Source organism: Antedon bifida, chromosome 2, assembly GCF_963402885.1.
Source record: "Antedon bifida chromosome 2, ecAntBifi1.1, whole genome shotgun sequence".
NCBI lineage: Eukaryota > Metazoa > Echinodermata > Crinoidea > Comatulida > Antedonidae > Antedon > Antedon bifida.
The window spans coordinates 7558998-7573086 of record NC_136227.1 but is presented as its reverse complement, the minus strand read 5'-3'; the positions used below and the strand labels follow the sequence as shown (position 1 = coordinate 7573086).

The 14089-nt window shown below is 31.1% G+C and overlaps 2 protein-coding genes across 2 annotated transcripts; both read left to right on the top strand.

Moving 5' to 3' along the window:
* On the top strand, positions 1–3684 carry LOC144834981 (uncharacterized). Its single transcript, XM_078689986.1, has 5 exons — positions 1–186; positions 605–688; positions 1545–1787; positions 2261–2875; positions 3183–3684. Exons 3-5 carry the CDS (start codon positions 1607–1609, stop codon positions 3428–3430), a joined length of 1044 nt encoding a protein of 347 aa, XP_078546112.1. The 5' UTR covers positions 1–186; positions 605–688; positions 1545–1606; the 3' UTR covers positions 3431–3684.
* Positions 3685–8570: 4886 nt separating this feature from the next.
* LOC144835394 (uncharacterized) lies at positions 8571–13883 on the top strand. Its single transcript, XM_078690478.1, has 4 exons — positions 8571–8595; positions 8832–9074; positions 12714–13328; positions 13636–13883. The coding sequence occupies exons 1-4, from the start codon at positions 8571–8573 to the stop codon at positions 13881–13883; spliced, it is 1131 nt and encodes a 376-aa protein (XP_078546604.1).
* The last annotated feature ends 206 nt before the right edge of the window (positions 13884–14089 follow it).

The window sequence follows — 14089 nt, the reverse complement described above, 5'->3', positions numbered from 1 at the left end:
ATACTTATCTCATATGTACTATAATGCATAGCTCGTTGACAAATCTACACTTTGTAATAAAATAAAATTGTATTTCAGCACTCATATCTTATGGAAAGCCAGCAACATCATTGTCTGTATATCAAAGTTTTCTACCTGAATATTCGACTGACGGGAAGGAAAGAGAACCAGGCTGTTTCCATTCAGGTGATATACTGTCTATGCCACCGTAATCTAAAATAAATAATTATGTACAGCAATCCATATATGGTTATACCATGGAGAAATAAGTTATATTTCTCCATCCATGGTTATAAACGAAATTCGCATGGGTTAGACCTATTTGGTTTGCGCGAGATGAAAATTGATACAAAGGCCAATAAAGGGATTTGGCGTTTTTTCATCGATTTTGGTATAAAACTGATTCCATTCCTGAAACTGTAACACGTTCAGCTATTTAAGTGTCAAGAATTGCAATTGAGGAAATTTTATTTTCGGGCTATACCGGGCCACAAAAATATGGCGAATATTTACTATTGGCCGCCTTGGCTATACGCTATTTAGGGCTATAACTTTACGTAAACAGTTACAAATTCATAACATAAAATATTTACATTTTTTAAAGCACAAACACAGGTTGGTGAATGGCTTGAAGTTGATCTTGGAGCAAACTATACGATTACAACAGTGGTCATCATTAATAGAATAAGTAAACTTTTTTATCGCATATATTAATGTCATTTTCACCTTCCATTCCACGTACAATTATCATTTTTACCTAATAGTATATAAAAACGATATAATATATTATAAAATAATATATAAATATATAAAACAACATTATTGTTTTATATATTTGCACATTCTACCAAAGTAGTCAAGGCGCTTGTGGAAAACAAAAGAAAAGCTAATCCGTAAACAAAACAAAAAATACCAAATCTATAGACAAAACTCCTATAGTACAAAGCTCACATTTGTTTGTTAGTTATGTGAGCATCTCACTAGACAATACAAATCAGTAGGGTGGGGACGGACGCATTTTGTATAATTATTTGTACTCTATGAAATGATGACCTTTTGGCTTTTTCTGTTGTTGCTTTTCTTCCTGTTGTTGTTGCCGCCGAACAATGGGCCAGAATTCAAACTCGTTTGGCTTTATGACATTGTTTTTTTTCTCCTTTTTCTTATAGCCCACTTTTATTCATTCTTTCATATCCTAACATAATAATTAGAATTCTCCCATTATATAAACCATTATTATCTAACATATTTATTCTTTATGTTAATTTCTGAACAAACAAGACTTATTCAAATTAAGTGTCAAATCATGATTTTACCAACAATTCACGACCAAAGAACATGGGTGGATTTTGTCAATGGATTTGGCCCACTGTGTGCGGCAGTCATTATTGATCGTTATGGTATTCATTTTTTATCGTTACGGTATCATTATCGATCGTCGGTATCGTTATCGATGTCACTATCAGTATTGATATCAATATTATTATTATCATCATTACCTAAATCTTACGTACATCTTAACTTAATGAAATATTTATAAACAGCTCCATCTGATTTTAACAATGAACGAATTGCTGGTGCTGTGGTAACGATTAAAACGGATGATATGAGTACACAAACCACGTGTGGTCATACTGTAACAATTGCCGATTCGTTACGCGCTCCATTGATTGAATTTACCTGCAACCCACCAATCAGAGGACGCTACGTGAAACTATGGTTTCCGAATAAAAAGGAATACATTACCATTTGTGAAATTAAGGTCTACACAGATAATTTAAGCCAAGGTAAGTTGTTAGATAGGCCTAGTTTTTTTTTTATAATAGGCCTTTTATTATTTCTTTGTTTAATTGCCCAATATAACGACACCAGCTTAAAGTTTTTGTCCTGAATTATTTTTTTTGGATATACAAAGAGGCAATGACTATTGATTTTCAGGAAAATCGAAATATTGGTGATGTCACAAAAGTGAAAAATGGAGTAGGCCTATCTGTATCTTTAATATGGGATCGAAATATTAAATAGCGCGCCCTCTTTTGATCTCCCCTTTTTGTCAAGCGCTTAACTTATCTTTGTATTACTTCTTTTTCAGTTTTAATAATTTTGTACGAAGCCAATGTACAGAAACCAGAGTGGGAAAAGATTTTGCACTCTTACCATAATTTTATAACTTGATATAATAACTTTTAAATAAACACAGAAAACAGTTAATTTTTTGTTCATATGAACGTGGGTCATTTGATGTTCTCAATTTCTACAGAGCCTCAGTGTGCGACTCCAATCCAGGTCAGTCCATTGAACAAGACTTACTATTTAAAAGACATATCTGGCAATGGAAATTACTTAAGTGGATCACCTGATCTAGCATTTACTACTGGTATTTATGGCGAGCAAGATGAAGCAGTATTGATAAACAAAGATATTGGTTCGCAAATAACATTACTCTATGGACACAAAGGCCCGACCTTTACATTGGCTTTCTATGTTCTCATGAACGACGGTTCAAAAAAGGCCTTCGTTTATTCCGACTCATTTGAAATTATATTTGCGTTTCCTGTTGATCATCTATATCATGTGTCAGAGGTAGCAGTTAATTACAACGTGTATGGTGAAGTTATTCGTTGCCATGCCTTGCGTTCTGAAGAGTGGACATTCTTTGCTCTTACTTTCAACGGATTCGAAAGAAAAATACGACTTTGGCGAAACGGGGAGATTGCTTGTATGGCTGATACGGAATTCTCGGAAATCAATTTTGGAAGCATTGTGTTTGGTGGTGACGAGAGTGTAATGAAGATGGCCAAGCTACAGGTTTACCGTGAGAGCCTTGATGAATATGAGATCAAAGAAGCGAGAGACCTGCACAATGTTATTAGGAGTAAGAATTATTGTCCTTAATACACATCAGTTAATGATTATGATTATCAGTTGAAATCATTGTAATCATCATCATCATAAACGTATTGATTTTATTTACTGTTATCGTTACTATCAACATATATATTCATTGTATTCTTGTTATTTCTGGTGTTTGAGTCATAACTCCTTTTTATGCATATTTTTTTATCCTTTCTAAAAAGTACTATAGTTTATAGTAAGTATTTCTAATAACAATGCCGTTTTTACTTTCGCCTTTGTCTTTTTATTCTGACTTATAAGTAGTATACATTTTGATTATTTTGCAGGTGATGAATGCCCAAAACCAAACCTTTTCCATGTCCACGTTTCCACAACTGGAAATGCGCCACCATCGGTTGTAAGCCGTTCTTCTACACACTCGGAGGTTTTTTGCGTATTGAGATGTCGCAGAAACATAAATTGTTTTGGAATTATTTATAATCACGAAACAAAAAGCTGTGAAGAATTTAACGGAAATAATTTGTCAAATATTGAGACATATTTAATTCGCAAGTACTACGTAGCAGTTCGGTAAACTGATTGCAAGTTTAAAATTGTGATTTAGGCCTACTATTACCGAAAATAGAGTAAAAGGCTACATGGCTTTCTCCCTCCCTAAAATTCATTGTGAGAAAAAATACATGGTAATTTCATTTACTATTTTAAAATATTTCGAACGCATCCGCATTGATACAAATCGAAATTGACACGGAAAAATTAAACATCATATTATAACGCATTATCGCTTTATATTACCGATTTTCTCCCAAATGTTAATATGTTCTTGCTCAGGCAATTATCTTTTGATGACGTCATCACGTCTACAAATTTGATTGACCTTGGTAACGTAATGTCACGTGTATTTTGTATAGAAATCTTATTATAAAGGAATGGTCCGGTTGATTATTCTACGTGTCATTTATAGTATATTGCGCCCCCTTTCGCTCTTAGAGAAAGATCTTAAGAGGTTAATTAATGACATTTTTTGTCAATCCCGTTGTTCTAGAAATAGCGGAATTGTATTATCCTCAGAAAAAAAAACTAAAAAACATAACCTAACTTGGCATAAAGAAATATGATAAAATGAATTGTATTATGCTAGACTCTAACTAAATAACGTTTTAAAAATAAAACTAATAAAAATAGAAGAAGACATAATAAAATAAAATGATAATAATAAATAAATAAATGAAATCTTAATAAAAATATAATAATAAAACAATAAAAATACATATATAGATATATAAATAAACACATCAGGCACAGAGAAAGAATAACAATAAAGAATAAAAATAAAAGAAACATGAGACAGAGACAGCAAATATTTCATGACCGTTTCAAAGAAAGGAAGTTGTTCATGTTAATTCTGACTAAATGAAATGTTCAGTAAAATGTATTCAGTAAACAGATTTAAAGTCATTTAAACACTTAGTAGTATTAACAGATAAATGTGATATTTAATGTTGTATATTGTTTGTTGTTACATTAAATTAGATATATATTGTACCACGGTAGAGCTTTAACGAAAGTTTAGCAACTTTGTGTAAACATTTCTATTATCATTCACAATTTATCAAAAATTATCTAGTAAATTAATGTAAGAGTTTGCAAATGACAGTTGTTAGCTGATAGATAAATAGCCTACAAATAACAACAATATTATAAATCAATCATTTTTTTTTCCATTTGTTCACTTTTGAAAAAATGTAAAATATCGTAGAACATTAAGGATAGAGCAAACGAAAAGGAAATATTTCTGAAGAAGAGTAGAGAAAGAAATATTCTAAATAGGTTCCAATTCCACGAATTGAAAAATGACGTTAGTTTGTGATTGCAACTATTTCGTTCAATATGCATAATAATAAGAATTTCCCTTCTCATCAATCAAACAACATGCAAAAATAACAATAGGGTTGTCCCAAAGGATAGTTTCTACTATACTGTATTCCTTCTTATACGCGCATTATCCTCCCGTTATCAGCTTCTCTCTTTTCATACCATAGCCGATCGACCATCAACTCAATTTTACGGGAAACGCTCATTTATGTTGGCGGTAGCTACCCTTTGGAATAGTCTACCTGTCGAAATAAAACATGCTAACACAACCACCACTATTTGAACAGCTTTTAAAAACTCATCTTTTCAACAAATATTTTCACCCTCGATAAACCATTTTGAATAAGTTGAGATCCTTATATATCTTGCCTGCCTCTCATTATATTTTAATTGCTCTATTTATTTTATTTATTTCATGGATTATTTTTAATTGTATGTGAAGCGCATAGGCTTCATCGAAAATGAAATATTAGCAAAAGTCATGTGACTACAGTGACCAATTAAAATGTAGAAAGCCGAGTAAGCACGATTACTTTGACTTCAAATATAAATTGTTTTTATTCGTTAAAAAGTCCACATTTATTATTATATACAATTCGGCAATTGTTGAGAATCTTTTTATATGGACAATTTTTTCCGTTAATAAAGGTACCATACCAGGTAAATATCATTTTTGCCCGACATTGTATTTGATGATTGCCAGAAACCATACCTTTTTCACATCTTTGAGGCGACTGGGATGCGCCACCATCGGTTGTAAGCCGTTTACCAACATACTCATTGGTCTTCTGCGCATTGGAGAATGTCGCAGAAACATTGTTTGGAATTATTTTTGATCACGAAACACAAAGCTATGAAGAATTTAACGGAAATAATTTGTCAAATATTGAGACAGATTTAATTCGCAAGTACTACGTAGCAGTTCGGTAAAACTGTTGTTTTAATTGAATAATAATAAAAGTAGAAAGAGAAAAAGAAAATAAATAATAAGTAAAATAATACTAATAAAACAAATAATAAAGCAATGATTCAACATTTTTTAAATGTTGTAAAAATAAACAAAGAACAGTGTTTTATTTTCAATTTTTTATAACAAGAATATTCATGTTAGTGAGTAAAAAATGTTTACATAATTAGATAAAAATGTTTACATATTATTATAAAGTTAAATTGTTTACATATTATTAGTTAAAGTTTAGGTAGACTTAGGTTTACATCATTAGGTAAAACAAACGTTTATTAAGTAGAAAACGTTTACATTTTTTACTATGTTTTAAGAAATTACATTAGATTTTCGCCTAGACTGTTCGATTCACAATATCGCGATAGAACTTGCTCTATTGTGTTTCAACTTTATTCTGTTTTGAACTCGTCTGTTGTAGAATATAATATTAACTAAATTTAATGAAAATATAGTAAATACGTCATTATTGACAGGCTGTAGCTAATTAGATCAATGACCATTTTTGAAATGTAGAGAAGTCTTATGCGTTGCTGACGTCAAATAGAAATAAATAGTTAATTAATATTGATACATTACAACCGGTAATCTATAGTTTGGCCTAAAATATTAACAATTTTTACATTTTATGGTCACGTTTTGTTCACAATAAATGTTTATTATCTCCTAATTTTTTTAACACATCGTGCATACTCACGTTTGTATTGTTTGTCTTGTTGTTTGAATATGTATGCAAGCGTTGTAGGATTACAATGTCAGTTTATTAACAGAAAGAATGTAACCAACATACATACTTCGGAAATAGTAACAAGTCAATCCGTTTTACAAGAGAAAAACTTAATCGAACTCATGATGTATTTGTTTATTTGTTTTTGTTTTCTTTTCAACTTTTTGAATTCTCATGCGGGTGAGTTGATTCTTATTTTTTTCTTCAAATAGGTAGTACTAATACAAATTGGTGTTTTGTGCATTTCAGTAAAAAAAAAATTGGTATTTTTTTGGCTAAAATGCAACTAATTCATAAAAACATTCCAAATTCAATTACAATATTTATGAGAATAGTAAATAATGTATTTAAAACACTAATTCATATAGAAAAAAAATATCCTGTAATATTAATGAGAATATTTATTTTCGTATGTTTAAAAAATATATGTAAATATTATGATATTTGCGCTCTTCTGCTTTCAAATATAATGAATATAGTTCTTTGAATGCAAAAAGAATGAAAAAACGGTCTTCATAATTTTAGATTCTTTTCTTTATTAAAAAATAATGCGTATACATTTTTCTTATGTACAATTTTTAATAAACGTATTTGAAAGAAATATAAAACTAATAATAAATTTGAGATTTATAGCTAATAGAATAGAATTTTGGAACGACGATAAAGGCATGCACATATCTCTACTTTTTAAAGAATCATTATTTGTAACCAATTAAATCAAATAGTAGATTTCTCAATAATTTATATAAGTGTTTGATTCCTTATACTAATACTTATCTCATATATGTACTATAATCCATAGCTCGTTGACAAATCTACACTTTGTAATGAAATACAATTTTATTTCAGCACTCATATCTTATGGAAAGCCAGCAACATCATTGTCTGTATATCAAGGTTCTTCACCTGTATATTCGACTGACGGGAAGGAAAAAAAAAGCTGTTTCCATTCAGGTGATATACAGTCTAGACCACCGTAATCTAAAATAAATAATTATGTACAGCGATCCATATATGGTTATACCATGGAGAAAAAAGTTATATTTCTTCATCCATGGTTATATACGAAATTTTCATGGGTTAGGCCTATTTGGTTTGCGCGAGATGAACATTGATACAAAGGCCAACAAAGGGATTTGGCGTTTTTTCATCGATTTTGGCATAAAACTGATTCCATTCCTGAAACTGTAACACGTTCAGCTATTTAAGTGTCAAGAATTGCAATTGAGGAAATTTTATTTTCGGGCTATACCGGGCCACAAAAATATGGCGAATATTTACTATTGGCCGCCTTAGCTATACGCTATTTAGGGCTATAACTTTACGTAAACAGATACAAATTCATAACATAAAATATTAACATACATTTTTTAAAGCACAAACACAGGTTGGTGAATGGCTGAAAGTTGATCTTGGAGCAGACTATACGATTACAACAGTGGTCATCATTAATAGAATAAGTAAACTTTTTTATCGCAATTAATAATGTCATTTTTACCTTCCATTCCACGTACAATTATCATTTTTATACGTATTTACTTATCATTTTTATACGTATTTAACTTATCATTTTACCTAATAGTATATAAAAATAATATAATATATTATAAAATAATATATAAATATATAAAACAACATTATTGCTTTATATATTTGCACATTTTACCAAAGTAGTCAAGCCGCTTGTGGAAAACAAAATAAAAACTAATCCGTAAACAAAACAAAAATTACCAAATCTAGACAAAACTCCACATAACTGCTTTCCGTTTACTATCGTACAAAACTCACATTTGTTTGTTAGTTATGTAAGCGTCTCACAAGACAATACAAATCAGTAGGGTGGGGACGGACGCATTTTGTATAATTATTTGTGAAATGATGACTTTTTGGCTTTTCCTGTTGTTGTTGCGGCCAAACAATGGGCCAGAACTCTTTTGGCTTTATGACATTTTGTTTTGTCCTTCTTTCTTATAGCCCACTTTTATTCATTCTTTCCTGCATATCCTAACATAATATTTAGAATTCTCTTTTCCTTTTTATAAACCATTATTATCTAACATATTTAACATTTGTCCACTTAAATTCTTTATGTTAATTTCTGAACAAACAAGACTTTTTCAAATTATGTGTCAAATCATGATTTTACCAACAATGACCAAAGAACATGGGTGGATTAGTATACTTGACTCGTGATGTTTCATTCCTTAACCAGTAAAACAATTTCGTCAATAGATTTGGTCCACTGTGTGCCGCAGTCATTATTGATCGTTATGGTATTCATTTTTTATCGTTACGGTATCATTATCAATCGTTACGGTATCGTTATCGATGTCACTATCAGTTTTGATCAATATTATTATGATCATCATTACTTAAATCTTACGTACATCTTAACTAAATATTTATAAACAGCTCCATCTGATTTTAACAATGAACGAATTGCTGGTGCTGTGGTAACGATTAAAACGGATGATATGGGTACACAAACCACGTGTGGTCATACTGTAACAATTGCCGATTCGTTACGCGCTCCATTGATTGAATTTACCTGCAACCCACCAATCAGAGGACGCCACGTGAAACTATGGCTTCCGAATAAAAAGGAATACATTACCATTTGTGAAATTAAGGTCTACACAGATGATTTAAGCCAAGGTAAGTTGTTAGATAAGCCTTTTTTTTATAGTAGGCCTATTATTAGGTGATCATTTAGAATAAAATGATCACCTATTGTTATTGTATAAAATCTTTATTGTTTTTTAGGTGATCATTTAGAATAAAATGATCACCTATTGTTATTGTATAAAATCTTTATTATTATTTTTTTTTTTCTTTTTATTGTTTCTGTACACTATTTTGTGTAACAATTATCTCAAAAAGTTTAATGTCAATGATTACAAAAATTTCAGAATATCTTTCAAATAATATAACTTAATCCTAATAAGCTTTCCAGCGTGATCACTCATCCGTGACGACATTTATACGCCATTTTGCGAAATCACATTATCAATCATATCTCCATAATTCATTATCACATATTAATGAAATTCACTACACGTAAACTTCAGATCAAGGGTAAAAATATTAGCAAATAAAAACGTACGCGCACGTAGGTTCATGCGCGTGATATCGCGCGTTAAAAATTTAAAACGCTCAAAATTAAGTTTTGATCAATTTAGAGCATGAATTAGGCCATTTGCGTGTTTCAAAAAATTACTGCGCAAAAATGCGTTTTTGCGCGCGCGATACTTAAAAAGCGTAAAAAACATGAATTTTTTTTACAAATCTCATTCTACTCACCATCCTTAGTACATTCACCAAATTTGAGTCAGTTCCGACTTAAAATAACGCTATACGAGCACGTTAAAAATGACAAAATGCGCACATTAATTTTACAAAAGTTCTGAAAATGGTGAAAAATAAGTCTTTTTTAAAATGAAAATAATTCTTCAGAATGCAAGATGACCCCCGATTTTTTTAACTTATTCGGGAAGCCATTGAGTTGTAGATATGAATTCATGTACACATTTTACGTACAAAATGTTTTGACGTCATCAAATGGCCACTTGAATTTAAAAATTAGGATTTGTTATCTTTTTGTGTAGATTATCACATTCAACAGAGCGCATCTTGGTTATGTGTGCTCGAATTTCGCACAACTTTCAGTATGTGCTTGCTTAATTAATTATTTTTATCATGAGTTGACACTATCTTCATTTTAATGACGTCATCACGCGTAAAAACTTGAATAACGTAGGCCGTGTAATTTCACCTTCGCAGTAAATTTGAATATCTTACAGCTCTTCAGAATTGAAGGTTACCTTGATAATTATAATTTATTATGAAAGCTGATGAAATGTAGATATGAATTCATATAAAAATTAAGCCTATCGGATGTTGTGACGTTAACATATGGCCAGTTGAAGTTAAAAAGTAGTTTTTTCATATTTTTCGTCAAAGTTATACACAATTCAAAGAGCGCGCACAGCGCTTCTACGTGCCAAATTTTTTTCCAAATCTTATATTTTTTTGCTCAATTAATTATCTTTCGAAATTGTCATCTTAAAGTTTAGTTTGATAACGTCATCATGCCAAAAAATTAGAACATGTGTGTCCCGTAATTTCACCTATGCTACACTGTATATAGATATACAGTATATACTGTACATATTGTATATGGCGTATAGGCACAACTCAGCACTATAAGCATATAATAGGATGGCATACATCAACATTTTCCGATCGTATGTTAACGTACGTGCATGTTTAAAAAAAATTAATTTCAGTAAAATGATAAAAATGATCACCTATAATTCGTCAAAGTGACGAATTAAATTCTAGTTTCTTTCTTTTTATTGTTTCTGTACACTATTTTGTGTAACAATTATCTCAAAAAGTTTAATGTCAATGATTACAAAAATTTCAGAATATCTTTCAAATAATACAACTTAATCCTAATAAGCTTTCCAGCGTGATCACTCATCCGTGACGACATTTATACGCCATTTTGCGAAATCACATTATCAATCATATCTCCATAATTCATTATCACATATTAATGAAATTCACTACACGTAAACTTCAGATCAAGGGTAAAAATATTAGCAAATAAAAACGCACGCGCACGTAGGTTCATGCGCGTGATATCGCGCGTTAAAAATTTAAAAAGCTCAAAATTAAGTTTTGATCAATTTAGAGCATGAATTAGGCCATTTGCGTGTTTCAAAAAATTACTGCGCAAAAATGCGTTTTTGCGCGCGCGATACTTAAAAAGCGTAAAAAATATGAATTTTTTTTACAAATCTCATTCTACTCACCATCCTTAGTACATTCACCAAATTTGAGTCAGTTCCGACTTAAAATAACGCTATACGAGCACGTTAAAAATGACAAAATGCGCACATTTATTTTACAAAAGTTCTGAAAATGGTGAAAAATAGGTCTTTTTTAAAATGAAAATAATTCTTCAGAATGCAAGATGACCCCCGATTTTTTTAACTTATTCTGGAAGCCATTGAGTTGTAGATATGAATTCATGTACACATTTTACGTACAAAATGTTTTGACGTCATCAAATGGCCACTTGAATTTAAAAATTAGGATTTGTTATCTTTTTGTGTAGATTATCACATTCAACAGAGCGCATCTTGGTTATGTGTGCTCGAATTTCGCACAACTTTCAGTATGTGCTTGCTTAATTAATTATCTTTATCATGAGTTGACACTATCTTCATTTTAATGACGTCATCACGCGTAAAAACTTGAATAACGTAGGCCGTGTAATTTCACCTTCGCAGTAAATTTGAATATCTTACAGCTCTTCAGAATTGAAGGTTACCTTGATGATTATAATTTATTATGAAAGCTGATGAAATGTAGATATTTATTCATATAAAAATTAAGCCTATCGGATGTTGTGACGTTAACATATGGCCAGTTGAAGTGAAAAAGTAGTTTTTTCATATTTTTCGTCAAAGTTATACACAATTCAAAGAGCGCGCACAGCGCTTCTACGTGCCAAATTGTTTTCCAAATCTTATATTTTTTTGCTCAATTAATTATCTTTCGAAATTGTCATCTTAAAGTTTAGTTTGATAACGTCATCATGCCAAAAAATTAGAACATGTGTCCCGCAATTTCACCTATGCTACACTGTATATAGATATACAGTATATACTGTACATATTGTATATGGCATATAGGCACAACTCAGCACTATAAGCATATAATAGGATGGCATACATCAACATTTTCCGATCGTATGTTAACGTACGTGCATGTTTAAAAAAAAATTAATTTCAGTAAAATGATAAAAATGATCACCTATAATTCGTCAAAGTGACGAATTAAATTCTAGTTTTAACTTTGTTGTTGTTATTTTCTTTGTTTAACTGCCCGATATAACGACACCTACACCAGTTTTCTTCCTGGATGATATTGTTTTGATATACAAAAAGGCAATGACTATTGATTTTCTGGAAAATCGATATATTGGTGATGTCACAAAAGTGAAAAATGGAGTATCTGAATCTTTAATATGGGATCGAAATATTAAATAGCGCGCCCTCTATTGATCTCCCCTTTTTGTCAAGCGCTTAACTTATCTTTGTATTACTTCTTTTTCAGTTTTAATAATTTTGTACGAAGCCAATGTACAGAAACGAGAGTGGGAAAAGATTTTGCACTCTTACAATAATTTTATAACTTGATATAATAACTTTTAAATAAACACAGAAAACAGTTAATTTTTTGTTCATATGAACGTGGGTCATTTAATGTTCTCAATTTCTACAGAGCCTCAGTGTGCGACTCCAATCCAGGTGAGTCCATTGAACAAGACTTACTATTTAAAAGACATATCTGGCAATGGAAATTACTTAAGTGGATCACCTGATCTAGCATTTACTACTGGTATTTATGGCGAGCAAGATGAAGCAGTATTGATAAACAAAGATATTGGTTCGCAAATAACATTACTCTATGGACACAAAGGCCCGACCTTTACATTGGCTTTCTATGTTCTCATGAACGACGGTTCAAAAAAGGCCTTCGTTTATTCCGACTCATTTGAAATTATATTTGCGTTTCCTGTTGATCATCTATATCATGTGTCAGAGGTAGCAGTTAATTACAACGTGTATGGTGAAGTTATTCGTTGCAATGCCTTGCGTTCTGAAGAGTGGACATTCTTTGCTCTTACTTTCAACGGATTCGAAAGAAAAATACGACTTTGGAGAAACGGGGAGATTGCTTGTATGGCTGATACGGAATTCTCCGAAATCAATTTTGGAAGCATTGTGTTTGGTGGTGACGAGAGTGTAATGAAGATGGCCAAGCTACAGGTTTACCGTGAGAGCCTTGATGAATATGAGATCAAAGAAGCGAGAGACCTGCACAATGTTATTAGGAGTAAGAATTATTGTCTTTAATACACATCAGTTAATGATTATGATTATCAGTTGAAATCATTGTAATCATCATCATCATAAACGTATTGATTTTATTTACTGTTATCGTTACTATCAACATATATATTCATTGTATTCTTGTTATTTCTGGTGTTTGAGTCATAACTCCTTTTTATGCATATTTGTTTATCCTTTCTAAAAAGTACTATAGTTTATAGTAAGTATTTCTAATAACAATGCCGTTTTTACTTTCGCCTTTGTCTTTTTATTCTGACTTATAAGTAGTATACATTTTGATTATTTTGCAGGTGATGAATGCCCGAAACCAAACCTTTTCCATGTCCACGTATCCACAACTGGAAAGACGCCACCATCGGTTGTAAGCCGTTCTACTACACACTCGGAGGTCTTTTGCGTATTGAGATGTCGCAGAAACATAAATTGTTTTGGAATTATTTATAATCACGAAACACAAAGCTGTGAAGAATTTAACGGAAATAATTTGTCAAATATTGAGACAGATTTAATTCGCAAGTACTACGTAGCAGTCTGGTAAACTGATTGCAAGTTTACAATTGTGATTTACTATTACCGAAAATAGAGTAAAAGTCTACATGGCTTACTCCCTCCCTAAAATGTATTGTGCGAAAAAAGACATGTTAATTTCATTTACTATTTTAAAATATTTCGAACGCTTCAGCATTGATACAAATCAAAATTGACTCGGAAAATTAAAATCACATTCTAACGCATTATCGCTTT